The sequence below is a fragment of the Falco peregrinus genome, chromosome 10, assembly GCF_023634155.1.
Source record: "Falco peregrinus isolate bFalPer1 chromosome 10, bFalPer1.pri, whole genome shotgun sequence".
NCBI classification, from domain to species: domain Eukaryota; kingdom Metazoa; phylum Chordata; class Aves; order Falconiformes; family Falconidae; genus Falco; species Falco peregrinus.
The window spans coordinates 20295237-20318542 of record NC_073730.1 but is presented as its reverse complement, the minus strand read 5'-3'; the positions used below and the strand labels follow the sequence as shown (position 1 = coordinate 20318542).

The 23306-nt window shown below is 37.2% G+C and overlaps 1 protein-coding gene across 17 annotated transcripts in view; it reads left to right on the top strand.

Annotated features, from left to right (window-relative positions):
• Positions 1-23306, top strand: part of ADGRL2 (adhesion G protein-coupled receptor L2) — a 394136-nt gene that overhangs the window by 351169 nt on the left and 19661 nt on the right. For 12 of the 17 annotated variants that reach the window (XM_055814914.1, XM_055814915.1, XM_055814916.1 and 9 more), the window contains 11 exons: positions 6335-6631; positions 7183-7286; positions 8122-8307; positions 9344-9382; positions 12306-12489; positions 14436-14558; positions 14821-15026; positions 16106-16279; positions 17302-17511; positions 18502-18722; positions 20002-20068. In XM_055814914.1, coding sequence (XP_055670889.1) covers positions 6335-6631; positions 7183-7286; positions 8122-8307; positions 9344-9382; positions 12306-12489; positions 14436-14558; positions 14821-15026; positions 16106-16279; positions 17302-17511; positions 18502-18722; positions 20002-20068 — 1811 coding nt within the window. The remainder of the gene's footprint in view (positions 1-6334; positions 6632-7182; positions 7287-8121; positions 8308-9343; positions 9383-12305; positions 12490-14435; positions 14559-14820; positions 15027-16105; positions 16280-17301; positions 17512-18501; positions 18723-20001; positions 20069-23306) is intronic. The other 5 variants (XM_055814917.1, XM_055814919.1, XM_055814930.1 and 2 more) reach the window with 1 other exon arrangement.

The following is a 23306-nucleotide window of genomic DNA, read 5'->3' as shown; positions in this document are numbered from 1 at the left end:
CAGTACAAGCAGCTGCCATGAATGTTGCAAAAGCTAGTCTTGAAATCATTGCATTGAACGAAAAGTATTAAGGAAGAGCAGGGAGAGAAGAAAAGGCTTTGTGGAATGCTTCCTTTGCTTTAGCAAACCACCAAAGGTCTCCAGTAAGACATTGCATAGTGTTTTTATTATGAGAAAATCTCCAGGATCCTAAGTTACAGCACGTGTGCTGGCCACATCCCATCTGATACCAGAAAGAGACCTGGGCATCCACCAGCACCCCATCACGTTCCTATGTTCCTTGCTGGCACGCAAGACAGAGAGAAATAGTTTGTTCCAACCAGACCTAGACGAGAAGGGGTCCAGGACACACTGCAGGGTGCTTGCCTCTCAGCTGAGCTTTTTGCCCATTCACCCGTGAGGACACAGAAGGAATATTTTTTGAGTGATTTATGAGCTTGGGTTTTAAATGTGTTACAACATCAGTAAATGTATTTTGATTATGCCTTTCTAAAATATAGAAACCATATGAAAACACCAGGTTTGTGTGAATATGTGATGCATTTATTCATGAAAGGTGTTTTTCCTGATATGAAGCCAATGCCCAGTATTTCAGTGTTGCATGGATCTGTACATAGCAGATCTAAGAATACGTTTCAGTTCATTTCCTCTTTTGCCTAGGACATTTGCCTGTAGTTAAAGACTACTACATTAAAGGAAAAATTACCTAAAATGATTGTCCTTGAGATGTACTGCTATAAAACCAAGAAGAGATTCTGTACAGTTTCTAACTCTATATTTTATTTGTATTATATTCTCAGTTCCTCTTTGTTTCGGCATAAAGTCTGTATAAAATGAAGATCAGTCCTTCTGTTGTTAGACAGTTAAAGGATCTGTATGTGTAATAACACACTTGAAGTTTTTTTCATATGGAATGAGATTAGATTTTCAGCACATTCAATGAAGGACATTTTTGTGTTTCTTTTGTTCTGGTTTGGTTTTTTTTGTGGTTCACTCAGATTTCTTAATCATCTACTCAAAGACACAGGTGTTAGGATAACATTCTTTAAGTCACCTAACACAAGAACCTTCTTTTAGTGTCTTTTGCAATGGTACTTTAATATCAAGTATTTAATGGTGTCATAAGGTCAGTGCCTCAAAATTGGAAGTCATGGCCTTTTCTGTTCGAATGGTTAACTTGGGACCATTGTGGGAAACTCAGCAATCTGTATTCCTTCTGTTGCCGTGGGAGCAATAATGATATATAGACACACACTGATTCTTTTTTTTTCCCTCATCTATCTGTCTTGGCTATCAGTTCTTCTCTACACCATAACACCCAACTACCGAGCGCTTCAAAAACAACAGTCTTTCTTCCTACATGAAAGATGAATTTGTCACATTTGAGTCACACTTTCGAGCTCAAGGGTTTACATTTGCTCCCAGGGCCAAAATCTTGGATTCATCCATGACCCCAAACCTGCCTTTTTTTCTCTTTGTTGTTTCTTTCATTTTAAAATCTGCCTATTGAAACCTCTGAAATACCACTGTAATTAACCTAATGTTGACCTTGCCCTTGCTGCAAACCTACACCGTTTTCTCCTTTTGCAACTGTCCATGTTATGTACTCCCCATATTCTTATTTTCTTAATCTTCAGGAGAACTCTTCAGATCTCTAGAACTGTAGATGCTGCAGCCTGGCTACTGTTTTACCCTGACAGTGGGGTCTGCTGCCCTTAGAATTCCCCCTTAACCTCATTCTTCATGTGTTGTTTTTTTCTTCTCTCTTCTCATGGGAATTATAGTACATAGATGTAGAAATGGTTTTCAGACATACAGCTGACAAGTACCACTCAGGTATTGCAGAAGAGCACATTTTCTAAGGGTAAGTGTAAAAATTGCATTTAAAAGTGAAAACTTTATTTTAGAAATAAAATAAAATATATTAGGCCTTGCAAAAAGCCACTATGAAAATTTGAAACAAACCTGAGGTTTTATATCCTTGGTAAATTTACTGGATATGTCCTGTAATTTTCTTTCTAAAGGAGGTATCTGAGGCACCAAATGAATCCTCACTGAAATAGGATTTTTAAAAGGAATTTTAAGTTAAAAGACCAGGAAGAATGAAGGGAATTTTCCCCCTAAAAAGTGAATATGAGCATTACATTGTAAGGTTTCCTTGGTAACAAAAAGAAGATAAATCCTTTTGTTCTGTGTTAGTCCGTTAGGGAGAGATTTCATCTACACTCATCCCAATTTGCGCTAACTGTGCAAACTGTTCAAACTGAAGTTGTCTCCCCCTTTGTACCATGATACCCATCATTAAGTTTTATTGGATCACTGCAGGAAAATATGGATGTTGTGAGTGTGGACAGAACAAAAACTCAGAGAATACTATCACCAAGGGCTTGAAATAATAGGAAACTAGTGCGACTAAATCTTTGTAAGACCAAGAATCTACGACCAAGTCATGCAGCAAATTGTTAAGTAAATTAGATCTTTACTGTTATATCAAATCTGATGCACTACAGGTTGATTAAAGAGTGGTTGTACAAGTAAAGACAACATAATGGGGACCAGATAGCACAGTTCTTGATCATAGATATTTTGCTAATTTTGTGGTGTATTTGTTATAAATTTCAGGGTGTAAATTTATAAATGGCTGTGTAAACATTTGGCTTTTGACTAAATGGAATTTGGCAGGGTCAATGGAGTACGGGCTAGCATAATAGCTGGAACCTATAGGTAATTAGGTGAGTCCTAGCAACTTCCCTGCTATTCACTGAAGCATGAAAACAGGCACACAGTGGTAATAAGCAGAAAGCAGGGAAGTCTGGATTTGCACAGGCTTCTGGTCGCCATTGCTTTACATGGCAGCTCAGTGTATGACACCTTTTGAAAACGAAGGCGGGCACATTGATTTTCACATGTCCAAACACAGTGAAATACCTCGCCTATAAAAGCATATACATTTAACTGCAAAATCCATGTAGCTGATTTCTAATATTACCTAGATGCCAGAGATGAAAATGGGACCATTAGTGTTTTCAGAAGTGGCACATTATCTGGGCATTTCAATACAATTTTAAATCGAAGGTTAGAGTTGTATTTTGGGTGCCGATTTTTTTTTTATTTGGCTTGGTTAGGGGTTGTTAAACTGTATTTTATGCCAGTTTAGAATAGAAACCTGTTGGCAAAGAATACTAGATAGCTTGTGTGCATTCTCAACGTCTGCTCTTCACTGTCAGTTGGGGAGACAAAGTTACTATTCCCCTGCTGTCCTAGGCAATTGTGTTATGTTTTTTATAGACATCACACTGTTAAACAGGTGTTAAGTTTTACTCCAGTGGTGTCTTCATTTTTAGAAACAGATAGTGTGCATAACTGTTTACATCAGCTGTTAGGAACTGCATGAAACAAATGTAAATTAATTACCCTCAACTTGAGTCTTTGAATTTACTTCCTATGGCTCTTCTTTTTTTTTTTTTTTTTTTTTTATTTTATGAAGACTGTCTTCAGCGATAATAATACACACTTATTCTTAAAAAAAAAAAAAAAAAAAAAGGAAGAAGGCACAAGAGATTTTCGTTTTCTTCTAGCTTGTTAAGCCTAATCAAAAAGTCCAAAATAGAATCTCACATTGTAAAAGTGGCTTTCTTGGTGTTGGACAAAAATTACATATCTTCAGCCTTGTAGAGGCTCACCCCTGCTGCTTGGAACAATAGGTTAATAACCTCAACATGGAGTATGTTCTTCTTTTTAGTTTCAGTATATTAATCATCACTGCCATTATCTTATACTGATAAAGCACTCCGCAAGACAGTGCATGGGAGCTCACAGATGCCATCACCCTCAGCTTTCGGAACAAGACACATCAGGTGGTGGCAGCTATCATGTGTCTTCTTGCAGCTTAGAAGAACAGCCTTGCAGATTAAGTTCCCCAACAGGTCATTAGAAACAAAATGATCTGCCTTTTAAAAGCTACATGTATTCCTTAAAGTGATGTGTTGGATCATTTCTTATTTTTTCAACCTTCTTCTTCCCCAGACTTCCAGCGCTGTCTGAAGTTTCCTGGTACATTCTTAAATATGCTAACTTGTCCATTTTAAAATTTAATTCAAGAGAAAATCTCTTAGAAATTATCTGTATTTATTTCAGTTTTGTGGGAGAAGTTGTCCTTCTAAAATGTGAGATTACAAATATATTTCTAAAATATGTACTACTACTAAGCTATGCAGGTCATTTTTGAATCATAGGTGATATTCTTTGAAATTTATTTCAATGGGCAGCATTAAAATTGTTCTACCTAAAGTTGTGTAATGACGGCAGGATATTTTAGCTCAGGGTGCAGCACAAAATATGTTCTGAAAATGGTTACTTCAGAACTTCAGAGAATTGTTATGAATTCTTACAGTGAGATTTTGCTCATGAGATAAAGCTATCCTAAACATTATAGGTTTTGAGTAGTAATTGCAATAATGCTAATACACATTTCAGTGATTAAGTATGTACTAATTAGCACGATATGTTAGGGGATGGATAGTAATAATTGGTTGTCCCCTGCATCGTTCTCCATCCCCAGCAGTCGCCCATTCTCCAGGACCTGATTCAGCAGACTTTGCCTGACACTTCTGCAAGTGATTGCAAATGCTTTTGACAAATGTTAATTGGGAAAGCACTAGAAGGCTGAATGCATTGTAATCAAAAGAAAATTACAGCAGTTTCACAAGATGTCAGGCAAGCACCTGCAGAACAGATCCGAGGATTTAAATAGGTTTCATAGTAGCTGGGCTGCACCACAAGTCCGGCACAATTACAGAGTTTTGAAGCAGCCAAGAATGAGACTGAAGAGAAGACAGCCGCTGAAGTTGTTTCTTGTTTTTGAGCAAAAGAAGGATGAGAAGCACATTGTTACATTTAGTCTTTAAAAACAAATCACGAAGTTCAAAAACTCCACTCTAAATTCATATGAAAATAAAGATAAATTCAGATTTGAGACTACGTATTATAACTGAAATACAATTGAAAAAGGATTTTGAAATAAATGTTATCTGCTGACCTGCTGAAAGTTAATCTTATTCAAAACACTAACTTTAAAAACATCTGCTGAAATGAAGTGAGACAGCTCTCCTTTTGGTTTTTGTTTATGATTTAATTTGGAGAAGTTGCATTGTCCAGTAAGTCAGGGTTCAAGGGCCTAGCAGAAGAACGAAGAAAGAAAAAAAGAAGCCACTTCATCTACTGAAGTTAATCCTAAAAATAGCTTAATTGATTTCTATATCAGTTAGGATTTAAAAAATACTTGATATGATCTTTATTCTCAGCACAAGGATCTGTGCTTTTGTGTGCCTATAACGCACTGTTAACACTAATGAAGATTTGGAAATAAATAATGATAAGTCTTTCAGTTGCTTTGCTCACTTGCATTGTTTCAGTCATTGCTCAGAGTACATTTGAAGGCCATGAATAGGAATTCCAGGCCGTCATCTCCACTAGCATTAACTGGTATTCTCTCTCCAAAGCCCGAGCCCTTGGCGCAGCTGGGGCTGCACCTCGGCAGCGCCCGCCATGTGCCCCTGCCGTGGGTCACTGGAGTCCCAGGCAGAAATGATTTGGCCTAAGCTGATCCTAGTGTTCTATAAAAGATTAAACTAGGCACTTGCCACTGGCTTGAACAAGTCGTGTCTTCATACCTGCTTTTATCAAAAAAGGATGTTAAGGCCTGCAATGTTCGAACATGAGAACACCACGTACATGCTAGCGCTGCCTCTGTTTGGAGCTAATCGGGCATGCTGCAGCTTTCTCAAGCAGAATGACTGCCGGGTAGGAAGATGTTATCGTAATTATTTTCCTGGAAGGTGTGTACCGAGTGACTTGAAGTTTTGGGGTCTGTCTTTTAAAATGTTCTCATTAGTTACAGCCCACTGCCTTTGTTGTTAAAGCTGGACTGCATTGTTTACGGCACACTGATTCCAATGATTCTGTCTATTGAGTTACTCCTGCAAAAGTGATTAAGTAATCTTTAATTGCTTTAAATGTGCTTATTATATACTGATAGCTCACTAGTACTGCCTTTCAGCCTTTAGAAATGTAACTATCAATTTTTATTATGGAAGGGATTATTTGGAGAATGTGCTGAAACATCATACTTGGTATGAGCTGGGAGTATAAAAAAAAAGGAATCAAAGTTGTATCTTAAGCACCCAGAATAGCAATAAGAAAAGAGTAATTTTAAGATAAAGGAAAGGAGACACCAGAGAGTCCTTTAAAACTACATAAATAACATGTAAAGAACCTTTTTTTATATAATTCTGAATTCACTGACTTTATTATTACTCTAATTTTCTCTGTGCAGTGCCTACCACAGCAGTGACAGTAACTTCTTCAGCAGAGCTATACAAAACCACAGTGTCAACCACTAGCACTACATCACAGAAAGGTCCCATAAGCACAACGTTAGCTGGAGGAACAAAGGAAGGAAGCAGAGGACCCAAGCTGCCACCACCCGTTTCCACAACCAAAATTCCTCCTGTGACAAGTTTTTTCCCTTTGCCAGAGAGATTCTGTGAACCGACTGAGGCCAGGGGGATTAGCTGGCCTCAGACACAAAGAGGAATGATGGTCGAACGCCCTTGTCCCAAAGGAACACGAGGTATTGCCTTTAAACATATATCTTGATTTCAAGTAGACATTTCAAAAGCAATGTGCCGCTCTCTCATGGTGAACTTTTTTTTTTTTTAAATCTCAAACTGTCTGTCACATGATTCTTTTGTTACTCGGAGAACGCAGTATCTACAGGCAATGGTCAAGTTTTAATCTGCAAACAGCATTTGAGCGTAGCCGCAGAATTACCTCGTGCATGCGCTTTTGAGAATCCAGGTCAAATTCTAGGGCTTTGCTTGAAGACTGTTGTGAAATATGCTTACAGCTGCCTTTCTCATTATGAGCTCCCCTCTGGATGAGCTCCAGGAAAAATCAAGGGCTTTTTGTTTGTTTGCAGAAAACGTCTGGTACTTTTCACTGACTTTTTTATTGCTGTTTGTAATCTACATTATTTCCTTACGTTTTTGTCAATTATTGTCAACTACTGCCATTAGCAGCATTCAGAATTTAACATTGCTTAGGAGCACAGTGCAGCCGATTTCCTGAATGCATGCAGAAAAATGGTTTCCATTTCACTGTAGTTTTCTACATCTGTTGTAGGAACTGCCTCGTATCTCTGCGTGGTCCTAACAGGAATGTGGAACCCCAAAGGCCCTGATCTTAGCAACTGCACCTCGCATTGGGTAAATCAGCTGGCTCAGAAGGTTGGTTGAAACCTTTTCATCTGGTGTACGCTGGTGATTAAGGATTTTAACTCTGAGCATTAATAATTTGGTTTATTGAAGCCGTCTTTATTACTCTGTGTTCATTTAAAGTAGGGGTTATGTGTACTTTGTGTGCAAAGCCCTGGCCAACAGTTGGGCTTCTATGTGTGTTTGGGTACACTCTCCCTCTAAGTTCGTGTATTGAATCTGTGATTACATGGTTTTATCGCTATTTAAAGCAAAGGAGCCTTGCTGGTGTTCAAAAATCAAAAGGTATATTTGCTTAGTAAATCAAATATTCTAAATCACGCAGCAAAAACTGTGGTATACAGCAAGGTTTTTTGGTTCAGCAAAAATTATACTGTAATAAATGGATCTTTGTCTGAATGCGTTAACAGTATGATTAGAGCACAGAGCCACTTTCTGTGTTTTCCCTCCCTACTGAGATTTACTAAGTTTATGAAAACTCGATAATTTGTTGTCAGTACCAGGCTACTTGACTTTCAAATGCCTCAAGCGCTAGTATGAACAAATAGATTTCTTACTGTCTGATAATGGCAGTAAAATAAAAGTGAGGATGAATAGAAGATCTAGCCCAAAAGTCCCAGTCTGATTTCTGGGTTTGATGGCTGTTAAGAACTGCTTTTGTGTGTCACAGATCTAAGAACCTTTAATCTTCTGAGATAAAGAGAACGTTATTGGTCTCAATTAGTTGCAGATTTCAATGTATGTGCAAATGGTTATTTCACCACAACAAAGGTACATGGGGAATTGGAATTAGGAGCCGCAAGCAGAACAAGGGACCCTGCTGAGATAATATAAATTGTCATTTCAGATCAGAAGTGGAGAAAATGCTGCTAGTCTGGCCAATGAACTGGCTAAACACACCAAAGGACCGGTCTTTGCTGGCGATGTTAGTTCCTCAGTGAGGCTGATGGAGCAGCTTGTGGACATCTTGGATGCTCAGCTGCAGGAACTGCGGCCCAGTGAAAAAGACTCGGCTGGAAGGAGTTATAACAAGGTACACACATCCTGTCACCTTCTCCTGCTGGGTAACCATTGCCCTCGGGTTTTTTTGTTTTTTTCCTTTCAGAAGTATTAATCTATACTTTGTTCCCACATGCTTATAGTTCTGGAATAAACATGTAAGAGAAAAGAGCAGTAAATATACAGCAGGAAGTTGCAATTACCTTCTTTAGGGAATAAGATATAATTCACAATAGCTGACTAGTCCTAAAATACATAGCTGTGTCCCTTATTAAAATCTGGAATGCGTTATAACTAGCGTGAGGGAAATAGGCATTAGCTCTCAGAAATTCTGTAACAAATCAGTGTGTTTATCCAGTGGTCCTTTTAACCCTGAACATATAATAAAATCAGTGGGATTCTGCATAGGTGCAGGGGTTTATTTTAATCTGACTTCCTGCAGAATAGTAGCACTTCCTTATCTTTTTAAAGACACCAACATCACTTGCAATTGAACTTTATGAATATGCTTTAATACGCATATCTAAAAAACACAAATAAGTGTTTTCTCCAGAATGATGTTCAGAGAAAACTTACGTCTTTGTGGTTTAAATACAAATCACAAATGTTACTACCATTCCTCATTTTCTCACAGGAAATGCTGTATTTCTTGGCCTCTTTCTACATCAGCTTAGTCAACAAGCTACAAATAAAACATTTTTTCAGCCTCCTTTAGAGAGAGAGCTCCATGCACTCCTCTATTGTTTTGGCAGTAGTTCTACGTACAATCCCTAGTGGCCCTTAAAAGAGTTTTCCCAGAGACAGATCAACTGCACATACAGCGATTTTCTCCTTTGACCTTTTCACACAAATCCCACCGTTTTGGCAAAGATACCTGGGCACCTGCATAAAGGTTGGGGAGAAACGTTTCCTGTGTGGTGTTTTTTTATAGTTGTCACTGGACAGAAACTAGCTTAATGTCCAGGCTGTAGTTCAAATTCGGGATTTGAAACACCAGACTAATTTTTTGATATTTCTGCAGCTTTCCAGAATGTGTCTAACTTCTGATTTTCTTTTTTCTTACTAAAAAGCTCCAAAAACGAGAGAAGACATGCAGGGCTTACCTTAAGGTATCTCTCCTGTGCTGTCACCCTGCTTTCTCCCTGCTTCAGCAACCTGCCACGCTTTATCATCTTGCTGCATGATCCTATGTATTTCAGTCTTTGATAAATGTGTATTGTGCCCCATATCAACTGTACAAATGTTGGCTTTGCACAGGTACAACACTCAGAAAAAAAAAAAAAAAAAAAGATCAAAGTTTATACCTCTTTTACCTCAACTTGTTCAAAACTAAAGAGCTGAAATGGTTATTATCTGAATTGGAAGTAACATCTCTCTCTCATAATACAGCTTTGGGTAGAGGGAAAAAGCTGGCAACTTAATAGAAATTATTTCAGCTTGGTAGTATTTTATATCAAAGACTGTTTAGACTTAATTTGCTTGCATGAAAAATGTACATTATACAGCCTGCTTTGTTCTTTGTGTATTGTTATACCTAGTAAAATTACTCTTTTTACAGTTTTAAGAGTTGTTACAAAGGCCAGATTCAGTGACTTCCGGATAAAATGTAAAGACAAATATTTCTCTAACTGTACTAGTAAAATGTGTGCCACATGTCCCGTTAACCAGGCTATATGGAAGGCACGCCACACATTGCTACCCAGCTTTCAGTTTCTTTCATCTGCTGTAGAATGGTTGTCCATAGTGGCCAGCTCCTGCTCTGCAGTACAATGCCAATAATGCTACTTCGTGCCTGTGAAGAGGAGAAAAAAACTCCTAGAACAGATTGTGTGTGGCTCTGAAAAATTTTATTGCACATAATTTCAGAGTTTCTTTTAAAATACTGATTTTTACTTATACCCTCTGTGATAAATGTTAGAATGATTTTTGAAAAGAACTTTGAAATATGTTGTAACATAATAAAATAATTCCGACTCCTACTGAAGAAAAATTTCTCTGCGCAGGGAACTTCTGTCTTTTATCCTGCAGCCCTGGAAGTGGATGGGAGATGTCCAGTTAAGCAAAAATTTGACAAAAATAAACAAAGATCTGGGGAGAAATTTTCTTCTCAAATAATAATAATTGTAAAATGGTTTTATGAGAAAATATTTTTTAATAGTAAAGGGAAATCCAGCAGGTGTGGTTTGAGTAGACTGAGCTTTCTTACTTCATTTTCAATGGTAAACATGAACGTCAGAAGAGCAGTAATGGGCTTGTTCCAATGGCTGCATCACAGGGCTGTGCGGTCTTCCCACTGCCCGCTCACCTCTGTCTGAGAGGAGGGAATGCCTCAGAAACATTACTGGGCAGGTGATCATTTCCCACAGGAAAAATGCAGAGTTAAGATGACCCCGTAATAAATAAAAAGTGGTCCATATTAATGAACGCATACCATCAGCACTATATGGCGATACACAGGAAACCATAGCGCAACCTTAATTTCCAACCGGTGTCATTTTCTGTAGGTCTCAAATGGGCTTCTCTGCTTAGATAAGACTGATAAACCTCTTGAAATTACAAATCAAAAGCTGACTTACGCTATGCAAATGAAGCAAGTGCCCACTTTGTGACAGAGGATTCATTTGTACTTCAGATTAGAGGCTCCAATCTGTATTTCTTGGTGACTAATGAATCTGGCCTCTGCAGACCAATTTCTGTTCCACTCTAGTTAATGGCTGCGGCAGTATCAGTGTGAGCATTTTGCCTATTCTGTCTCCCATTAGAGAAAGAAAAAAGGCTTTAATGCCACTTCGAAGTATCTTCCACCTGCCAGGAAGGTCATGGTCGCTCACAATGCAGGCAGAAAGAGGATATTAAAATGGATTAGGCTAATTAATCTTGCTCTGACAATAGCCTTGACCAACTTCTCCTATTCGTTTATTTGCACGATACAGTATTCCAGACCAACATCTTTCTGTTTGTACAATGTGTTCTGTTTCCATTCCCGATGCTTTTAAATTGATCAAACAAATTATATATATGCTTAATGACACATTATGACTAGGTAAATGGGACAGAGTAAACAGGGTGTTTCAGCAATGCATGGCGTACTCAATGCACAGCATACTCAATGCACAGCTACATTATGCATTAATGTAAGAGCCTGCCTTCAATTGATTAACTGATTACTCTGATTGATTGGATTATTTTGTAAAAATAATGTAATCATGTCGTTGAATTCTTCTTCTTCCTTATTTACTGTTACTTTATATGCAGCTTAATGAACCTTAAAACATGATGATAGAGTTGTTACAAGAAAGACTTTTTAAAATGGCAGCTTTATTCAGTTTTACAGTTTTGCCTTCACTGATAACAGGGACAGTCAGTGGACATCTTGTTTGCTCTATTGATTTCCTTTTTTAACTGACCTTTGTGCAGGAATGGGAGTTAGTAATCCTTTTAAGTATCTGTGAACAGGTACAGGAATAGGAGGGGGAGTGAGAGTGGCTGGAGCTAATTTATATCCACTGAGTCAGCTTCATTTCATGCCTCCTGTAATAAAGAAGGCAGTTTGTCATAGACAAGGAGTTTATAGTGCTATGGCTCTATGAGCTGGACTAAGTTCCTAGAAGAGTATTATTGTCATTTTAGCCTAAACTGCAGAATGCCATTTTTGATGTTCGCTTTTTGAAATACAACTTACACATTTTGGCATTAACTTTAAGATGAAAACTTCAGGCAAAACTTCTGGCATTTATTCTTACATTCTCCAGCACATTAATAAGCGTCTATATATCTGACACAAGACAAGTCAAATCTGCATGTTTACCACGTAGAGACCACACAGTGCTAGTGGCTAACTGCACTTCTATTAATGCTAATCCAGCGAGAGGATGGAAAATATTTTTATGTTGAAAATAGTTTTCTAGTGCCATTAAATCACAGTAAATCATTCTGACAGTTAAGTATTATAATTGTCACCAGATAACGCTGGAAATTTTCCCCAGCTGCCTAGGGCAATCAGACCTAATGATAGTTTTCTAATGAATGCAGGCAATTGTGGATACAGTGGACAACCTGCTCAGGCCTGAAGCTCTGGAGTCCTGGAAGGACATGAATTCTTCAGAACAAGCCCATGCAGCCACAATGCTACTTGATACGTTGGAAGAAGGGGCTTTTGTCTTGGCTGATAATCTCTTAGAACCAACCAGAGTCTCAATGCCCACAGAAAATATCGGTAAGTAAAATTCTTTTCAAGTGTAATTTAAAGCGCTGTGCGTTGCTTTGTGCAAAATCAAGATAAAGTAGTCCAGACAGAAACATACTCTTTGAAAGCCAAGCCGCACAACATTTGGTGGAAAGGTAATGCTCCTAAGCAGGGGAGACATGCTTTTCTTGTTCAGTTCTTCAAAATTAGCATTCTTCTTTAGTGTCATTAATACAGTGTAAAATGGAAAGTAGTTGATGTTGCAGAGTTGATTTACCACTGAAAAATCGTTAGCTGAATGTATGGATATGAAGGGTGCTTAAATGGCAGAGTATGGATTTTTTGAGGTAACTGCTTTCTGTAGAGCTGCAGAAATGCTTTCCTGTTACTTATAAACTGTTCCTAATGAATTTAAATTACTTTTTTGCAACATACACTGCCAGTTAAATATTTTAGGCACTCGGAACATAGACCAAATGTTTATATTAAACATGACTGCCTTCAGGTAAAAATGTGCTCAGTGAACTACATCTCCCATAATGCAGAATAACTATGCTCCAGAGACCACAAAATAGCTGAAGATAGTTGGAGCATAATTTGGAATTTGAGTGGTGACAGAAAAATGAAGGGGTTTGGTATTAGAGGTGTGCATATATTGGTACGCAAGATGTGTTAAAGCAAAAATAATTGCTATGCATAAAATTAAAATTCCTTCATCTTATTACAGAGATTAACGTAGTCTCAGCGAGGTACAAGGAATCTGAAAGTTTGCTATTTTAAGGGGTACTGAGATGGAGACTTGGAATAGACTGCAGAAATGAGGCTTTTCACATTTCACGTCTGCATATTTCTAACTGTAGAAGATGATTCTGCCTATTTTTTGAGTAGGAAGATACTGGGATGGGGAGAAGTGTTACAGTCCATTTTCAAAGTAACTGCACATTTATTTCTGAAGGAATGTGTGTGGATTCACAGAAGGTCTCTGTCTGGATGTACACAAACAGTTCCATGGACCTCAGTTGACTGTCTGAACATCACTTTTTGTGATAAACTGTCTTCAAGTCATAGTAACACATTACTGATGCCACGGAAGACTGAATTCACAGTGCACATACATATGCGTGGCTTAAAGAAAAAGAAATCATTCCCTAATTTCATACCTTTTGTCAGTCTATAGTTTAGATCTGTAGTTAGACCACTACCATTGAAAGCTAGATTTCCTGGGATATGTAAAATCATATAGGTCAAATTGACCACTCTGACCTATATGATTTTACATACCCCAGGAAATACAGCTTTCAATGGTAATCCCATGAAAGCTCCCTAATATACAGTGTCTTATAAAATTAATACTTAAGTAAGGCTGAGTGGCATCTAAGTTTTCAATTTAAATATTTTCTAGCAGAACCAATAAAATGGTTTCCTATATACTTTTATACACAATTAGATTTAGGGGAAAAATCAGATTTTTTTTTAGATAAAAATACTGATTTAGCTAAATACATGGCATAAGTATACTTAGGTATTCATTTTCTGACTTAAAAAACTCCTTATGTCTTAATCAGTATTTAAAAGTTCTACATTTGTTAGCAGAGCATAGACCTCAGGATCTTCAAAATTAACATTTCTTTGCAACTTGTGTGTGGTATTTTTAAGTCGATGTTTTGAGGGCATAAATTAAAACAAGGTTTGATTTCATTTTATTACTATTAAAGTGCTGTCATTTCAGTAGTGTGCACTGTGTTTAGCTAAAGAAATTAACTGTGTGCTTAAAACATGCCGTACAGATCTGTCTTACAGCGGCAAATGAGGACAGCAGTGTGGGAAAAAGAGTGGGGGGAAATATCGTCACATGGCATATTGCAATCTGGCCGAGAGACTTTCTCTATGTTCTCCTCTTTTTACCACCCTTTTTTTTCCTCCTCCTTTTTTTTTTTTTTTTTTTCTTTTATTTTTTTCCCCTCTGGTCTGCTTAGTTTTGGATGTCGCAGTGCTCATTACTGAAGGCCAGGTGCAGGACTTGAAATTTCCTCAGGGCAGTAAAGGAGGCAACTCAATTCAGCTCTCTGCGAGCACCGTGAAACAGAACAGCAGGAACGGTGAGTCTTGGGCACAGAGCACTGAAACTCCATTAACTTTTATAAAACTTACATTACCTCCCCTAGTTAAAATATCAAAACACAACAAAACTGCTCTGTGGCTTTTTCTGGAAGGTTGTGGGTACCTGGTTGTTTTCCTTAAATCCATAGCCTGAAAATGCGTCTCTGTTTACTGATGCTTTATTGTTAGTTCATTAGAGTGCAGGTTGCTGTCTTTTTGTAGACCTCTGTGGCATGACGATGGCATTTTTTTCTTCTGTAGGATTAGCAAAACTGGTTTTCATCATTTACAAAAGTTTGGGGCGTTTTCTCAGTACTGAAAATGCAACCATAAAGCTAGGCAGCGACTTTGCTGGGCGGAATAGCACGATCGCAGTCAACTCCCACGTCATTGCAGCCTCTATCAACAAGGAGTCCAGCCGGGTGTACCTGACTGATCCTGTGCATTTTACGCTGGAACACATTGATGTGAGTTACACTAATGAATTAATGGGAAGGTCATAAAATCAGCAAGAGAGAAAAGCAATGCAGAAAAACAACCTTTTTTCCATTTGAATTTTAAATGTTGGGCTAGGTCAGAGACACAAGCTTAGTAAAGTCTGTGAACATAAAATTAAATGAGCCTGGTTCAGTGATTATTAGAACTTAAGTGTATTCTTAATGAAAGCTAATTCAGTAATCAACATGAAAATGTAAATGACTAATTTGTTTCTAACTGAAAATTAACTCTTACCTTAGTAGCAGGGTAGAAAATAACAAAATTCTTGATTGTCTGCTGTAGCAAGTTTTAATGACGCTGTAATTTTTTACGTTCATTTTGGACAAAGTTCTGGAAGCCTATACAAATTGCTTAAATGCATTTATCCAGTGAAGAATAAATATTATATCCTGGCTTGTTATACTTTAAATTTGTGTATCTTTTCTTCATGGTAATTTATTTAATATTTTTTTTTGCTCATTTAGTTTGGTTCTTTCTGTTTTCACATCTCACATGGGGAAAGTAAATAATCACAGCCATGATAGAGAAAATATGGTTTGGTTTTGCTCTAATTTTGCCTCTTTTTATGAATCTGGTTCGATTGTTTTTCATCAAAATAGATAGGCATTGAGAAATTAACTTTTTTCTGAAGTCTGTTCACATGACCTTGGCCTGGCCAAAGGTGAGAATCAAAGGAGAAAGATCATGTTTTCAAATTCTCAATTATACGAAAAATATCTTCAGAATAAATTTGCAGTCCTAATGTTGAAGAAAGCAAAAATGGCTATAATGTACCATCAGTGCATAAAATCGTAAGATGGAAATTGTAATTGTTTAAAATTGGATCTACAGTAATTGAGACTACACTTTAGAGTGTTTCGGACTATAAAGTCCCTTTTAAACTAGATGTCTTCCTTGTATAACATAGTCCACAATTTTGCTGATGAAAAACTTTATTGTCCGAAACATGCAAAGTTTAATCTAAATTACTCTTTACACATATTAAACAATTGTTATTGCCATCTTAGTGTGTGAAATCCTCATTTTATGTTATCCTTTTATCTCCCAGCCTGACAATTATTTCAATGCAAATTGTTCCTTCTGGAACTACTCAGAGAGGACTATGATGGGATACTGGTCAACTCAAGGTTGCAAACTGGTTGACACAAATAAAACTCATACAACATGTGCTTGCAGTCACCTAACCAACTTTGCAATTCTTATGGCTCATCGGGAAATTGTGGTAGGTAATGATGTTTCTAGCCATTGGCAGGGAACAAACTTTTAAAGATTTAGCTTTAAATTTTTAGCAAGATTCAATATTGCTGAAGTTTCCTAACTATCTGTAGCTTCTACCCACTCTTGCCAAAGCAGTTCACTTTCTGTAGTACTTTTCTTCCTCATCAATAAAGTTACAAGCAAAATAGCAGGAAAGAAGATGAAGGAAGGACAAGAGTTTTCTTCAAGTCATATTTTAAAGTTACTGACCAACCTTACAACCATTTTACTGACTCCCCATCAGTACAGCTGGAGAGTATCTGTAGGGGCAGCTGTGCAGGCTGTTCCCTGGAAGCGCAAGGGCCAGCTCTTCTGAGAGCAGGAAGGTCAAGGAGCTTCCATAGGGGTTGTTTAAATGCCTGCTCATACTCTGAGATTTTGTTGTCTAGTTGAAGCACTTACTGGATGTCATGGGGTCTGGAGCATGCAATATTTGCAAGGATATGAGACTTCTCATAAAGCTATTGTATTCAGAAAGGTTGCTGAAAAGATAACCAAGATGACAAAAGTGATTATGTTCCAACTGAAGCAAGGAACCTTCTTTAGCTAAATGTGAAATTAGAGTCAGAATTACACACGTAACATATTCTGCATTTTGTCCTAATTGTGTGCAAATCATTGCTTTCTTCTCAACTTGGAGTTGCAGGTCTGTAGGAAAGAACGTGTACTTTTATAGGAGGTCCCAGGGAATGCTTTCCTCTTTGTTTATATCGGAGCCTAGAGGTACTTTCAAAGTGTTACTTCTACTTGTTTTTATCTGATTGTAGAAAAAGTAGAAATGCGATCTGATCTGGCTAAAATAGTCACATCTTTTCTCTCAGACCTGCTCCTCTAGGAAGCTGACCTGAAACTGAGAAATTACTGAGTACATTTTGCCCATCTCATGTAATGAACAAGTAACTTTTCTAGATGCTACCTGTGAAAATAGGTTTTTGTTTATACTCATAAAGAGTCATATTAATTTTCTCCATTCTTGGTTATTTCTAGTACAAAGATGGAGTGCACGAATTGCTCCTCACTGTCATCACCTGGGTGGGAATTGTCATCTCTCTTGTTTGCCTGGCCATCTGCATCTTCACATTCTGTTTTTTCCGTGGCCTGCAAAGTGATCGTAACACTATTCACAAGAACCTTTGTATCAACCTATTCATTGCTGAGTTCATTTTCCTAATAGGCATCGATAAGACAGAGTACAAGGTAAGTTTTCTCTGTGTGTACTGATCTGGTTCTCTGAAATGACTGTTTGAAATGGATTTGAATTAAAACATGACAACACAGCCAAGCTTTCGGCATTCTGACACAGCAAAGCTGAAATAAAATCTCAGTATGAAAATAAGACAGACGTGTTCATAAATAGTATTTATACCCATCAAAACTATCACTGTGGCCTTAATTTCCCACTTACTGCAATGTTTGTCATTTTCAGTTGAGAAACATTGGCTGTGAAGGAAGCAGGTGGTTAAACTTTTGAAAGAGGAGATGAATGTATATATCTTTTCTCTATATATTCATATGTCTCAACAGCTACTGACTACCTTATATATATATATATACACACACACACATTAGTACAGAGCCTTATCTATATATTTACATTTTCTACACTGCACGTTCATGCAGGTTTTTTGGCAGTATTGGTGAAATTTAATTCTGAAGTGATTCATTTGGGTTGAAATCTAGTAATTCAGTGTAGTTTCATCTAGAACTCAGCCAAAGGGGAGAGAAATTGGATTGATTTCTGTTACGACAGTAGAGGCTTCCAAATTGCATCAGATAAAAATGGCTTGGTGGCCGCTTCATAATTTTAAATAAGCAGTATTACATTATGCATCTAGAACCAACTGTTATGTCCTGGATTATCTAAACTGTAAGTCCTAAAAATTAAAGAGTGGTTTAGAAAATTGAAAAGTCTACTCTATAATTGAAGGGGGTGCGGGTGGGGGTGGTGGCAGTAAGGGCACAATTTCCTTATGTTCATTCACACTGTTTAGCGAATTTACTTTATGTAGCTACTGAGCACACACTAGTATTTTCAAATGTTCAGTATCTGTTTTCAGGTAGGGAAAATGCTCCTGAATTTGTGAAAGATCTCTGATAGAAGTATATCCTGTTCTATTACACACTATTGGAGATGTAACGATGTGAAGATTTTATGGTTCATATTTCCATCTTTCTTTTTCTTTGCAGATTGCATGTCCAATATTCGCAGGTCTCTTACACTTTTTCTTCCTGGCAGCCTTTGCCTGGATGTGTCTAGAAGGAGTGCAGCTTTATCTAATGTTAGTAGAAGTATTTGAAAGTGAATATTCTAGGAAGAAGTACTATTATGTTGCTGGCTACCTCTTCCCTGCTACAGTAGTTGGTGTCTCAGCAGCTATTGACTATAAGAGCTACGGAACAGAGAAAGCGTAAGTAATTGCAAGTGACCTGAGTGTTTTTCAAGTGAATAATTTTTTAAAGCCTATTAGCTGTCAGAGGGTCCCTGACAGACTAAAATACCATCTGAAAGCTTTATTGGTAAGAGAATGGCAATGCTGTGCACAAATTACAATCAAGTCTTTTGTAATTCTCTAGGTTCAGAGGATTTATACTCTAGAGAAGCCGATTCAAAATTATGGTCTTTCTTTTAACACAAAAGATTGACCTGAAACAAATTGAAAAAGTAAATAACTTTTTGGTCTCAAATGTATATTAAGTAAAAATTCTCAGCTTAAAGTATCTGACAGGCCTAACCACCCATTTTTAAGCTAATGCTTCATTAGATCTCTTTGTTCAGCTGCCCCTCTAGCTAACTCTTGCCCTGAATTGTAACAGTACAGTATTCCAAACCGTATGTTTCATTTCCATAATATTTTACCAGGCAAGTATAGCAGGATTAAAATTAGCCACTGCCTTTTATTTACAAAAATACGAAATAGAAAGTGACAGAAGGTAGACAGAAAAAATTTCTGAGGATCTGAGTTGCTGGAGGCATGAATTTGCCTTCCCATAGTGTTTACTTTGTCCTTTGATGAAATTAGTTACAAAATAAGAAGTTACTGTTGCCTACAAGAAAGCTGCTTGATTTTGCTACTGATGAAAGACAAGTAAGAGCAATTCAACTGGGACGTAGGCTGTATGAAAAAAGAATCACCAAGTGAAGTTGGCCCTAATAGGTTTACACGTCATTTAGTCTGGTATCATATGTATTCTTTCTCTACTGTTCAACTCCCGGTTGGTGCATTTTATTTATACCATTTTAGTTTTCAGCAGAACATGGCATCTGAACATTTTCTGTCTCGGGTTCCTCAGGAGTAAGCACTTTGGATATGATACAAAGTTAAAAGTAGGTTTTGAAGATTACATGGAAAAGCTGTGAAAAATATTTACTGTTGTTAGATTTATTAGTCCATGATAGCACCTGTGACCAAACCTTTTGACTGAAAGGAGAGCAAGCTCATTCTGATTTTGTTTCTTCTTATGTATTAACTATTTCTGATGATGTAGTTTCAAGTTCAATAGTGTTATTAAACAGGACTCATCAGAAGAGTTTCAGGTTGAGAGAAATTGTCCGTGGACTAAGTGGTACTGTGCAACCTCTATCATTTACTGACAAAATGTTAGCTTCAGAAGTATTTTTGCACTTTCCATGTACTGAACTAAAGTTCTAAAGCAATTCACTTCTCATTCTCTTTTTTTCCATGATAGTTGCTGGCTCCATGTAGATAACTATTTTATCTGGAGTTTCATCGGACCTGTTACCTTTATTATTCTGGTAAGAACTTTGTTTTTTCCCTTCCTTCTAGATTGCCTCACAGCAAAATTAAAAAGATTGAATAACATCTGTCAATACTATCCTTATTCACAAGACATTTCATGAAAATGCTTACAAACAATTTGTAATGTGACCAGTGGTTATATAAATGTTTAGAAATCTTTAAAGAGTGCTGACGAAATGATTAATTGTCAGAGCTGTGGTGGCACTTCAGCATAGCCATTTTTTGCTAATGGCTTGAACTCTGAAGGTCATATTGACATGTGTAGTCATAGTCATATGAAAAATCAATGAAGTACTAAACACAAGGGTTTTTTTAAAGAAACCATTGTTACTGCTTTCAATTGCGTCACTATTGTGCACATTCCAGAATTTAACTGCTAATTATCCAACAGAATTATCTCTAAAGGGCATTCTAATGCACTGGATAATTAAATGAACCTTATATTTCATTACACTTACACAGTATTTGTATGTGTATTTGCATATGTGTATGCATATTTTTCCATGACTACTTCTGTGTGTATTTATGCTACATGTAATGCATGTCAGGTACACAGTTCATCTGTTTTAGTATAAATAGTAGAATATTATGTAACCAGTAGAAAGCATACACATGTTCTTGCAGTCATTTGAGTAAAGTCGTATGCATGCACACCCATCTGTATACCCACAGCTGTGTGCCCCATTGTCCATTTAAGACTGAATGTTTTGTTCATACATCAATTATCCATTCTCTGAGCACTTCCAGGTAAAAAGCACATAGTCATCTGTCAACCCAGGGAAAAAACATCTCTCTGTTATTTCAGACTAATAATACCAACACCGCACAACATAAGAATTTGAAAGGAAAGTGAATGCAAGATGCACATTTTGGCTCATGTTGTTTTTCTCTGCTAGTTTTAAAGTCTAGTCTTTAAAGCCTGGCTATACGTGGGAAATATTCTAGAAGGCTGGTGCTGGGAACATAGACTATGTACATAGAGAGTTGATAGTTTGGAAGGATGAATTAATTTGTTTCCATGCTTTTGAAAGTCTAAATAGTTACCTGTTCCCCTGCCTTTATACAGTAGTAGAGTTGTGAAATGTTAACAGAAGCTCAGTTCCCTTGAATTTCGAAATTCAGAAATTGTATTCTGTCATAAATATCTTTTAGCCTGAAGTACATGCATCGGGCATAATTTTGAAATTTCTTTTATAGATCTATATGCCAGATGTACTCTTTCAACACTTTTTGTAGCTTACAGTTTACATTACTTTTCCATGTAAAAATAAACTGATACTTTGTTTATGGATCTTTCTGTAAAAAAATGTACCCAGCCAATCTATTGTAGTTACTTTATTCCTTCCTGGTATCTTCAGTGTTGAAATAAGCTTATGTATATTTAGGATGGTTTTACTCTTTGTTTATACCAAAAACTATTTCGATCCTTGAGCAGTCACTTCAGAAAAGATAGTTGTGCAGTGTAGAAGTTGCCTGAGTTCATTGGCATATTTTCAAAGAATAGGCATAGATGCCAACACTTGTGTGTATGAGTTGAATTAGAAAAATTATAGTGTTTGTAAGACTTAACTATAGGCCATAAGAATTGTACAGAGTTTATTCTAAATGCATTTAAATTAAATCAAATCTCAGGATGATAGGGATTCTTTTGTAATTAAACCTACAATTACAATTGAAAAGTATGCTTAGTATTTTCTATATGATAGTATTTTTCAACACAGAGTTGTTTCTTGCAGTTGTAATCATTACTAGAAAATTGTTCTAAGTTTCATGCCATGATAGTTCAGTTACCTCAAGTCTGATTGTGTGGTGATAATTTTGCTTTTTGTGTCTAGCTTTTTGTTTTATCGTTACTTGGGAGTATTTTGCTAAGTCACCTCTATTTCTCTCCTTTGCTTTAAAATAACATTTCACATGGGAGGCTTTGGGCTTTGCTGACGGCTTTTTCACTTCCTCATAACCAGGTCAGAGTGAGAATAGAGGTGAAGGACATTTAATCATATTGACCATGTACAGACATAGTTCACTATTATTTACTGGCCATGACATTATTATCCTCCAGCAAATCATTTAGGCTGAGACGCAAAAGGCCTTTGGGAGCAGTATTCCCAACTTCAAAAATATGAAACAGCAGGTAGCAATCACACCACAGTTCCTGGGAGTAATTCTTCTCTAGCAATTGCTTTGCCCTCTAATTGTCCCAACTGAGAAAGCAAGAGAGACCAGAGGAAGAAGTGTGAGAAGTGTAATGGCTGAAAAATAGTAAGTCAGGTGCGGTGCAACCGAAGAGCCATATTTGTAGTGTAGCTTACTTAGTGTCAGTAGCATGTGAGAATTTCACCTTGGTAAGCTTCTTAGCACGTTAATCAAATCACTTCTGATTCCCAGTTTACTAGTACTGTCAATGCACATGAACTCTTTTTTGACAATATTGCTTACTACTTTTATTTACAAATTCTTCTCTGAGTTTAGAAGCATTTGCACTTGTATACAGGTTTGTACAAAATGAGGATGGGAAGTATGAAATTCCTCAGTACGTCTCTTCTGAGGAACTTTCAACTTCACTGTTTCCATAGCCTGTCATGCCTTTGGGCACCAGGGTTATCATATCTATGAGGAAAGAGCATGTAAGTAATGAGCGGTGGGAAACCATTAGTATGCCTGAAATGGTTTAATGAAAGCTTGGATCATGATACGTCAGGAGCTGTTCTTATCATTTGGACAGCTCCATCTGCATCTTTAATAATTAATTCAGTTCAGTGAGAGTTCAGTGTGCACACTCATTTAGAAGCCTTCAGAGAGCACCTCTCTCGCTGCTAGTCCCAAAGAGAAATAGGCTTCTGCATGGCTAAGAGCAAAGATCTGGAGATACAAGAGCAGTTTTAGAGCTGCATTTGCCAGGTAACAAAAGCTCTGGGGAGTTCAAAAAGGGTCAGAACATGTGCAGTTCAGCTAGGTTACTTCAGAGTGGTGTTTCTGTTCTTCTGTCTTATCATATCCATGTCAGCACTGCAGGCTGTGTGGAATGAATTTTAAGCTGCTAAGCTCAGGCGGACGTGATTCAATTGAGCAGGTTCATGGCTATAAAACAAACAGTGCACTCCTGTAATCTGTGGTCAGAAAAGCCTCAGTATTTTGACTTCTGTGTAGATCTGTATTCATTCATATCCAAGGAATGGGTGATGTTGGTTTGACTTTTAATTCAGCCCAAACTACTGGAGTTTGCTTCTCACA